General features: G+C 45.8%; 1 protein-coding gene across 1 annotated transcript in view; it reads right to left on the reverse strand.

The window, feature by feature from the left end:
- LOC134670112 (active breakpoint cluster region-related protein) overlaps nucleotides 1-11,095 on the reverse strand; it is a 51,444-nt gene that overhangs the window by 8,490 nt on the left and 31,859 nt on the right. Inside the window, exons 8-16 of the mRNA XM_063527801.1 lie at nucleotides 10,877-10,993; nucleotides 10,305-10,490; nucleotides 9,777-9,974; nucleotides 8,911-9,030; nucleotides 8,691-8,813; nucleotides 8,186-8,380; nucleotides 6,136-6,345; nucleotides 5,253-5,448; nucleotides 1,359-1,552 (exon numbers count right to left, since the gene is read on the reverse strand). Coding sequence (XP_063383871.1) covers nucleotides 1,359-1,552; nucleotides 5,253-5,448; nucleotides 6,136-6,345; nucleotides 8,186-8,380; nucleotides 8,691-8,813; nucleotides 8,911-9,030; nucleotides 9,777-9,974; nucleotides 10,305-10,490; nucleotides 10,877-10,993 — 1,539 coding nt within the window. The remainder of the gene's footprint in view (nucleotides 1-1,358; nucleotides 1,553-5,252; nucleotides 5,449-6,135; nucleotides 6,346-8,185; nucleotides 8,381-8,690; nucleotides 8,814-8,910; nucleotides 9,031-9,776; nucleotides 9,975-10,304; nucleotides 10,491-10,876; nucleotides 10,994-11,095) is intronic.

Genomic DNA, 11,095 nt, shown 5'->3' on the forward strand with positions numbered 1-11,095 from the left:
TCCATACAAACTTTCAACCCCTTTTTCACCACCTTAGGGGATGAATTTTCAAAAACGCTGAAATTAGTTTTCTTGTATTTTAATAATATATTGTTTTACGAAGATTCAAATTCCTAGCTTAAAATAAAATATGAACCCCATACAAACTTTCATCCCCTTTTTAACCCCCTTAGGGGTTGAATTTCTCAAAATCGCTTCTTATCTCTTGTACACTTTATAAATGTAATCTAATGTGCAAATTTCAACTTTCTATCTTTTGTAGTTTCGGCTCCGCGTAGCAAAAATCTCCAACCAAATTTTTCACCTTTTTACGTTTTTCTTGTAAAATTACTATGAAACTGAAAAAAACAAATATCAGCAATGAATTCTACGTCTTTGGTTTATACGAAAATGATACGAAACTTGCCCTAGTACCCACCAGGATCAGAATAGATCTTTTTTAAAGATGACGGGTGGCGGCCGTCTTTGTACCCCACCCTTCCCCCCACCCCAGGGTAGAAATGCTTAGAATTACTCATATATCAGATGTGATGAAGCTCATAGCTTAATAAAAAATTTTTGGGTCATGTATGGCAGCGTTACATAACTGATTCCAGTAGTGTGATATTCGTTTTGTATATTATATTATTTCAATGTTATACATTTTCCTACTTATCATAAACGATATTATATGTAAAGTACATTATACGATATACAATTATAGAATTCATTGTTATACGTATCGCACGTTATACTAATTGCACGTTATTCCATTCAAAATTATACTAATTGAATTAATATATTCTGAGCAATATATTATAGGTTTGTATACGTTCTATTACTTACCCGCGTTATTTATACGTCATAATTTCATAGAACTTTGACGTTTAAAATGACACTTGCACTGCGTGGGCTATCAAAATCGCTGCAGACTTTTTACGGTCTAACTCTAGTAGCATTAACTTCAAAGTAACATGTACGTTGCAGTCAAAAGTGTGAACTGGTCAAAAGAACTTTTAACCGACAAAAACAGGCAAAACTGCTTTTGACTGAGCATGTTGGTCAATAGTAGTTTTACCTGAAAATCATACCTATTTCTTGCAGCAGTTTCGTTTTAAGGGCGTAGCAAAAAAAATAACCCTAACCTATCTATCTCTGGGAACAGTTTCGTTTTTTGGGCGTAGCAAAAAAAAATAACCCTAACCTACCTATCTCTGCGAGTACTTTTGACTGATAGTAACAGTCACAATTACTATTAACCAATGATTTTCAGGTAAAACTACTTTTGACCAACATGCTCAGTCAAAAGCAGTTTTGCCTGTTTTTGTCTGTTAAAAGTTCTTTTAACCAATTCATACTTTTGACTGCGACATACACACCTTGACAGTGCACTTCCCGCGCAGCACGGGCCGCGCCGCGTCCTCATACAGCAGCAGGCGCAGGTTCTGCGAGCCCTCCAGCTCCAGCGTGAAGGTCTCGTTCCACCGCGGCTGCGCCGTCCGGCAGACCAGCTTCGACTTCGCCTTGCGGAAGTAGTGCCCGTACGAGTCTACCTCCACCACTATGTAGTAGTCTGAAATGGATTCATGTGTTTAGTATTGTGTATCCGCATTAAAATCGCGAAATACGACATTAGGAAAGTATTTAAAAAAAAACTGGTCAAGTGCGAGTTCGGACTCGCGTTTCAAGGGTTCCGTACATCACACAATTTTCAACATTTTTTTTGTACATGAAACGTGACGTGAGTGAAACGTCTTGAAAAACCCGAATGGGTCAATCTAAAACCAGATGTAACATGAAGTTTTCTGGCGTGGTGGCTTATATCTCTGCAACTATGCAAAGTACCCGGGTATGTCCTTAAACTACGTCCAAGACCACCGGTGGACGGGCAGCAGCGTCCCTCAAATTCGGTGTACTCGACTGCAATCGCCAACCCGCCTGCCAAGCGTGGCGATTATGGCATTCAACCCCCCTCCAAAGGGGGAGGCCTATGTTCAGCAGTGGACGTCTTATGGCTGAGATGATGATGATGATGCAAAGTAGCTTAGATAGGAAGATTAATTGCCGAACAGTAGTAGTACAAGCGTCCAAATGCGAAGACTGAAGACCGAGCTCCTTATCCACCTAGGGCTGATAGCTCGGAGCGTCCGACGGGTCGCGCTTCCTACAACTTCCGCGAGTGTTTTAAAAGTGAAGCCCGAAGAGACATAATACCTACAGGGATGGCCAAAAAATAAGTGCATTCCCGTAACCGGGGAGGTTTTCGGATTATACTGAACTTTACAATTTTTGCTATGGAACCATCCCCGAAATCGCGAAAAAAAATGTATCCTCCCATAGAAAACGGACCAGCCAAAATGTATGAAACCGCCAAAATTTTCCTCGCAATTTCGGGGTTGCACGTTGGCAACGGGAATACACTTAGTTAATTTTTTGGCCATCCTGTATAGTGCTTTTTAAAACACGTAACAATAGTAACCTAATCAATCAGTAGTACACTTGTACCAATGCGGCTGTGTGCTAGATACAGCCTATACTCACACCAATAAAAGTCTGTCTACGGTCTAACTAGAGTCGCATTTTTTGTCGTCATTCCGACTCACGCTTGAAGTTAGCTTCAAGCGTGAGTCAGAATGGCACGCCTCTTCGGGACGCTTTGGGCCTTCGGCCTTATGCGGATATCGGCCTAGGGCCTTCGCAATAGCTGTCTACATCACGTTTCACTTAAACCATTGCGGCTGTGTCCCTAAAAAACCTAAACCGCATTTTTGTTCTTAAATCCGACTCACGCTTGACTGTAGATTTCTAATAGGTTTTCCTGTCATCTTTGGGTAAAGGACTATTTTGTGTATTTTTTTCAGAATTTTAGACCCAGTAGTTTCGGAGATAGAGGGGGGGAATGGTCATTTTTTGTCTATTTTCTTGAATAACTTCTAAACTTTTTATTGTAAATTTATAGGAAAATTATATTTGAGATGCTCACAATAAGCTCTTTTGTTTGATATGTAACACGATACTGTTTAAAAAACTTTATTTTTTTAATTTTATTTTTACCCCCCAAAAGTAGCCCCTATGTTTAAAATTCATTTGTTGACGTTACATATCCGTCTTTGGGTCACAGACTTCCATATGTGTACCAAATTTCAACTTAATTGGTCCGGTAGTTTCGGAGCAAATTGGCTGTGACAGACGGACAGACGGACAGACAGACGCACGAGTGATCCTATAAGGGTTCCGTTTTTTCCTTTTGAGGTACGGAACCCTAAAAATTAACCTTATAACCCAGGTGCCCCAAGTTTGTGCCAAAACCGTGTGATTTACCAGCGGCCGGGTGTATTAGGAATCTCGTACCTCTTTGGTGCGCGGTGCCGTGTATTATCCACGGACAAACTTGAGGTTATATTTGTGTAATGTTCAGGAGCCTTGTCCAACAATAGGAACAACAATAATAATATATTAGGGTGGTATTCCATCTGTTAAATTTCTTTGTCCAATGTGTATTTGCGTCTCACATTTGGCTTAGTGAGAGAGTGAGACACAATGAACATTGGACCAAGAAATTGAAAAGAGAGTTTCTTTTATTTTTTGCCATTTTTATATTAATTATAACCTCTTTTTGCCACTGTCGTGTGTTTTGTGTTTCTAGTCAGGATCACGAGTCCTTTTCATCCTTATAGGAAAAAAAGTGTCCTAAAATTTCCATACATTTTTCAAACTTTCCTTTTTGTTACCGCCATACAAAGTACCTATATATGGGGAAATGGTACAACGCAAATGGTACACAATAGGAAAATAACTCTGGGACATTTTTTTAGATCTCGTGATTCTGAGTAGAAATAACACAAAAGTGGCAAAGAAGGTCACAATATATAAAAATGGCAGAAAATAAAAGAAACGCTCGAAAGGTGAAATACCAACCTAAGTAATATAATATGAATCTCACCGGCGGAGGAGTCTAGCGGCGCCGTCATGCCGGTGATGTGCAGCTGCAGGTCGCCCAGCAGCAGCGAGTCGTCGCGCCCGCTGCGCAGCAGGTACGAGCCCATGTCCGTCTGCAGGTAGCTGCGGCACGCCGTCACCCACGCCTGCAGCTCCAGCATCGACACGGCCGCTGAGTAATATAGCAGTCTCACCGGCGGAGGAGTCTAGCGGCGCGGTCATGCCGGTGATGTGCAGCTGCAGGTCGCCCAGCAGCAGCGAGTCGTCGCGCCCGCTGCGCAGCAGGTACGAGCCCATGTCCGTCTGCAGGTAGCTGCGGCACGCCGTCACCCACGCCTGCAGCTCCAGCATCGACACGGCCGCTGAGTAATATAGCAGTCTCACCGGCGGAGGAGTCTAGCGGCGCGGTCATGCCGGTGATGTGCAGCTGCAGGTCGCCCAGCAGCAGCGAGTCGTCGCGCCCGCTGCGCAGCAGGTACGAGCCCATGTCCGTCTGCAGGTAGCTGCGGCACGCCGTCACCCACGCCTGCAGCTCCAGCATCGACACGGCCGCTGAGTAATATAGCAGTCTCACCGGCGGAGGAGTCTAGCGGCGCGGTCATGCCGGTGATGTGCAGCTGCAGGTCGCCCAGCAGCAGCGAGTCGTCGCGCCCGCTGCGCAGCAGGTACGAGCCCATGTCCGTCTGCAGGTAGCTGCGGCACGCCGTCACCCACGCCTGCAGCTCCAGCATCGACACGGCCGCTGAGTAATATAGCAGTCTCACCGGCGGAGGAGTCTAGCGGCGCGGTCATGCCGGTGATGTGCAGCTGCAGGTCGCCCAGCAGCAGCGAGTCGTCGCGCCCGCTGCGCAGCAGGTACGAGCCCATGTCCGTCTGCAGGTAGCTGCGGCACGCCGTCACCCACGCCTGCAGCTCCAGCATCGACACGGCCGCTGAGTAATATAGCAGTCTCACCGGCGGAGGAGTCTAGCGGCGCGGTCATGCCGGTGATGTGCAGCTGCAGGTCGCCCAGCAGCAGCGAGTCGTCGCGCCCGCTGCGCAGCAGGTACGAGCCCATGTCCGTCTGCAGGTAGCTGCGGCACGCCGTCACCCACGCCTGCAGCTCCAGCATCGACACGGCCGCTGAGTAATATAGCAGTCTCACCGGCGGAGGAGTCTAGCGGCGCGGTCATGCCGGTGATGTGCAGCTGCAGGTCGCCCAGCAGCAGCGAGTCGTCGCGCCCGCTGCGCAGCAGGTACGAGCCCATGTCCGTCTGCAGGTAGCTGCGGCACGCCGTCACCCACGCCTGCAGCTCCAGCATCGACACGGCCGCTGAGTAATATAGCAGTCTCACCGGCGGAGGAGTCTAGCGGCGCGGTCATGCCGGTGATGTGCAGCTGCAGGTCGCCCAGCAGCAGCGAGTCGTCGCGCCCGCTGCGCAGCAGGTACGAGCCCATGTCCGTCTGCAGGTAGCTGCGGCACGCCGTCACCCACGCCTGCAGCTCCAGCATCGACACGGCCGCTGAGCCGCCTGGTGGCGCCGATGATGCCTGTAACACAACTCCTCATTACTCATTATGACGGGTATACGAAAGTCAGTCCATACTGTAATATTCTGCGCCGCCTTTAAAAAGGACACCAAGCCATGTAACATATCGATTTAACGGTGTTTTTTCCCTCAACCGTCTCATTGGTCCAACTATAGTTCGTTTTTTTTAGCATTAGAAAGAACTCCACAGAAGCAAGCGTGCAGTTTTTATCAGGCTCTTTAATTGTTAATAATTATTGAATTATCTAATGGAGCACGGTCAATACATATAATTTACTTCAAATTATTACCACTAAAAGTGCCGGATTTGGAACCACAAGCTTACTTCTGCGAAGTTCTTTCTAATGCTAAAAAAAACGAACTATAAACTATCACTTAGATCCGCTAGCTATTTGTGCTTGCCTTCAAGAACGTCGGAATTACGACTCAGTTTCTACAAAGCGCAGAGATTACCGGTGCTGACGCATCCACGTAGGCCCTGATTAGGCGACGCCAGCAGACCTGGCGTATCGTGCGTATTGCAACCTTACGGCTCAGTCATTTCAGTTGTATGTATAATGTACTCTTGGAGGAGTTGTGTATGTGGCATATGTGGTGCCATTGCACGCGCTCGATCGCTCCCACACAAAGCACCTACATATTAATCTCAACCTTACGACTCAGTAATTACAGTCGTATATAAACGTACCTGTAATGCATGTATAGAGTCGATCCACTGCGTGCGCTCATACTCGGAACTGAGGAAGAAGATGTGGTGTCGTTGCAGCGCTGACGCGCCGGGTGCGCGCGCTCCAATCCGTAGCACCAGGTTAGGTGATGCCAGTACTAGCTGCCCCTCTAGCTCTGCAAGCTTCTTACGCTGCTTTTCTGCCGTGCCGCGACTACCCAGTCTGATTTTCTATAAGAGAGATAAATATATAGTAAAATGTACATAGATAAATGAGACTAAGATAGACTTTTAAAACTTTTGTGCGAGCAGAATAAGATTTGAGTTTCAAAATAAACTCACTTCACTGGCAAGTGAGCTAGTACATATTAACTCACATTATAGACGGGTCTAACGCGAATTATATTCAATTACCTTTATTTACCAACACTATTGACAATAATTAACATTATGTGTGGTGGGTGGTTTGAAAATGTGATGTCTACCCCAAACTTTTCCATGCACAAATCTCTGTTTTGACATTTTGCTGGGACAATCAGTCAGCCGCGACCACGACCAGTGAAACTGTGTCGAAACGTCGGTAAATAAAGGTAATTGAATATAATTCGCGTTAGACCCGTCTATAATGTGAGTTAATATGTATTAGGGATGTACCGACTAGTCGCCGACTAGTCGGGAAAGCCGACTATCCGGCCACATTTGTAGTCGGCGATTAGTCGGCGACTAGTCGGCAAAAATGGCCGATTAGTCGGCACTGTATTAGTGAAAGAAAAACAGAAAAAAAGAAACCAACAGTCAATATTTACCATATGTTTTATGTCTATTTTACCAAAATACCTATTCAGGGTCTGGAAACTTTTGTTCATATAATTGACCGTTTGATCGTTATCGTATGGTGGTGGGCTGGTGTTTTCCTCTACAGGTCGATCTCAACTGATTCTCGTGTAATTTCATGGCAAAGTTCTATTCTTAAAGGATTTTATTATAATTCAGTTTTTGTTATTTTTTTAATGGTGGAGCCATGGGGAACTATTAATGTTATTGCCAAATTTAGAGACTTATCAACAGGGCACGTTGCTCGTAAAGACGCTGACCACAGGGGATAGGTTCTTAACTGGCGACTACGCACGAGAAATAGGGCCTTGGATATATACCTCCTACAAGTTGTACACCTACTGACGGTCTGCTCAGGATCGCAAAATAAAAGGAAGACAGACATTGAACGAGGATTCTTGTGATAGGTCTTTGAACCGGTAGAGAACACCTTTTAGCCAAGCTAATATATGAATAGCGCAACCAAAAGAGCAAAACTATTGTTTTTCAGCTGAACTTATACGAAACTAATGATCTGGCCGACTAGCCGACTAGTCGGCCGACTAATCGGCCATTCGAGCGCCGATTAGTCGGCTAGTCGGCTAGTCGGCCAAATCAATAGTCGGTACATCACTAATATGTATTCAAAACGCGAAAGTTAAAAATATTATAAGTGAGCTAGTAATCTAGTATAATACCCACCAAGTGTACCGGTGGATGGACGGGCGCGAGGCAAGTCCGGGCGAAAACGCGCACCGTAGCCGCTTCCAACTTGAGGGCCACGATGTTAGCAGGCAACAGCCTCGATCTCCTCCTCTACAGCTATGTTCATTAGTTGGATGAACCACATCAACTCGAACGTGAACTTATCATGTTACCTTGTCATCCTGCGCGGCTCGCTCTTCAGCCAGTATCTGGTCGCGCACGGTGGACGCCTGCGACTTGAGAGCCACGATGTTGGCGGGGGACGTCTCCCGCGCGTCCGCCGCGCCGACCTCCTCCTCTACCACCACGATGTCCGGCAGCTGGATGAACCACTTCAACTCGAACGTGAACCTATCATGTTACCTTGTCATCCTGCGCGGCTCGTTCTTCAGCCAGTATCTGGTCGCGCACGGTGGACGCCTGCGACTTGAGAGCCACGATGTTGGCGGGGGACGTCTCCCGCGCGTCCGCCGCGCCGACCTCCTCCTCTACCACCACGATGTCCGGCAGCTGGATGAACCACTTCAACTCGAACGTGAACTTATCATGTTACCTTGTCATCCTGCGCGGCTCGCTCTTCAGCCAGTATCTGGTCGCGCACGGTGGATGCCTGCGACTTGAGAGCCACGATGTTGGCGGGGGACGTCTCCCGCGCGTCCGCCGCGCCGACCTCCTCCTCTACCACCACGATGTCCGGCAGCTGGATGAACCACTTCAATTCGAACGTGAACTTATCACGCCCTGAAGCCTGTAGAAAATTAAAACTGGGTTTTAGTACTTATGTAGGAACACTCACAGGCCTCTGCGTCTATTGCATTTATTCATTGCTGTTTAGCCAACGGGTTTGGTGACTGTGGTGAGTGTGTGGTTCTGTAGAAAGGTCAACAAATAACACAACCTTCGTGAATAGATTTACAATTCACACATGTAGAATAAGTATGTGACACAAACGGCTGATTTCGGAATAAAATATAGTCAAAGGAGCCTTTTAGAAGGAAACCTTTTGGAAAAAATGTAAATTATGGAACTTGCGTGTTACCCCATTATAATTTAGTTACCTTGTATTTGGCACAAGCTATGACATCATTAAAAAGGAATAAATGCCTCAATTTTCTATGTCCATCCGAAAGTTCTACAATAAATGAATTCTTGACGAGTCTTCTTTGGGCGCGGTCTGCATTCTGAAAAATGGAAAAAACATACATTAAACCCATTCTATTTGACAGTCAATCAAAGTGTTCATATAATACAGGTGTTATATTTATTTAAAATACTTACAGGGAACATAGATTTAGTTTGTATAATATTAAATTCGTCGAGGAAGTGTTGTGTCATGTTGAGTGCGTCGGTGAGCATCGCGTGGTCAGGATGGCTTGCAGGGGTGTATTTTATGAGATCCTGTAACAAATATTCGCTATTAACAAACTCTGTAATTGGTACATTTCTTATTCTACTACAAGCGTGAGAATTTTTCCCTAGCGCTCGTTTGTTTAGCATACATGGTTTATACTTCGGTCACCATTTCAGTTAGGCCATCTTCAACACAAGGTGTATTACTGGCTGGAATGTTGTTGTAGTAGTAGTAAAACACTTTATTGTACAAAAATAAAACAAAACAGAAAAATAACATTCGTCATTACTACAAAGGCAAACTTATCCCTTTAAGGGATGTCTTCCAGTTACTGATAGAATCAAACGACTGGCTCTGTGCTAAATGACGTATTTAGCGACAGTAGTGAGAGCTTGTGCACTATATCGTCGACCGACATGCTGCCCTGCTATGCTGGGTATTTTTCTGGACTCTAGCAACAGGCTGGCTGCGGCAGGCGAACTGGGTCGTGAGGTCGACCAAGTGAGCTGTATAGTGATGTACTGACGTGCAAGACAAAGGCGTTCTTCTGGAGTCTAGCGACGGGTTTGTGCAGCAGATCGTCGAGCGACATGGGCTGGCTGCGGCAGGCGATCTGGCGCGTGAGGTCGACCAAGTGTGCTGTATAGTGATGTACTAACGTGCAAGACAAGGGCGTTCTTCTGGACTCTAGCGACGGGTTTGTGCAGCAGATCGTCGAGCGACATGGGCTGGCCGCGGCAGGCGATCTGGGTCGTGAGGTCGGCGAAGTGAGCTGTATTAGTGATGTACTAACGTGCAAGACAAGGGCGTTCTTCTGGACTCTGGCGACGGGTTTGTGCAGCAGATCGTCGAGCGACATGGGCTGGCCGCGGCAGGCGATCTGGCGCGTGAGGTCGGCGAAGCGTTGCGAGCTCGCGCAGCGGCGTCGCACGGCGTCCGTCGCGCGACCGTAGTTATGCAGGAACGCGCCGTATACGTTTATGTTCTCCGCCTACAGACAGAAGGGGACATTAGTATGATACGTATTTAATCTAATCATATTAAGTTTATTTCTGAAAGACACATTTTATTTATAGTCTTCGTTGCTGACTGTATTAGAATATTGAGTTCTTTACAGTTTCTATGTCTCATCCAACTGTTTAAGATAATATCATTTTATAATTTATTTGTAATTTAACTGGTTGGTTGACGTAAATAAATGTATTTTCTTTCTTTCTTTCTAATTTGATTATAAATAAATAGCATGACAGACGCAGGTTAGGTACATACAATCTTACAATTATGATGATTATTACAATTATGTTGGAAAAAGAGTCGGTACCATTTTCTTAAAGTGGCTTCCCACAGATAGAGGCTCTTCCCAACTGGCGACGGCGGCCTTCAGCCCCTCGAGGAAGTTCTTGTGTAACTCATGCAGCTCGGATATTTTGTAAAATATCGTGTTGAACTCTTCCTCCGTTATCACAGGCTGGGACGTCGACAGCGTCGCTTTTATGGCGTTCATGTACTGAAAACATACACTCAATTAGGCTTATATTTTCAATAAGAATTTCTACATATTACTACGCGACTTATGGACGTGACGTGTGCCTATTACAACTCCTCCTGCATATACTTATATCGATCGGGATATGTACCGTGATAATCTTTTCCCGATATTTCGACGCAGTTACATGCAGTTACATCTTGTTCGCATAATAGATTTACTTTAAATCTTCTCTTACTGATACTGTGGCTCAGTCAACTTAGCATGAATTGCGGTGCAGCATGACTCCAAATGTCAAACGCGACTTTAAGTTTCGAGTCAAGCGCGACAACTCAAGTCGTGCTAAGCGGTCAGATCGTACTTAGTCCTGCTGTAGTGTTTTCTGACTTCTAAATGTAATATGTTACCTTTTCCATAACGTATAGGCATTCGACGTAGACGGTCTCGCTCTCGATAATGCTGGTGACGATGCACCGATGCATGGTAAGGCGCTCGGCCTCCGCATTACTGCTATTGATCGATTCCTATAACAAATAAAATATACATTTAAGTTAAAGCAAATGAATCATCTTCTTCACCTGCTAGACCTGTTCCCATTTACTTGGGGTCGACCTTTCTTGTCCTGA

This window comes from Cydia fagiglandana, chromosome 13, assembly GCF_963556715.1.
Source record: "Cydia fagiglandana chromosome 13, ilCydFagi1.1, whole genome shotgun sequence".
NCBI classification, from domain to species: domain Eukaryota; kingdom Metazoa; phylum Arthropoda; class Insecta; order Lepidoptera; family Tortricidae; genus Cydia; species Cydia fagiglandana.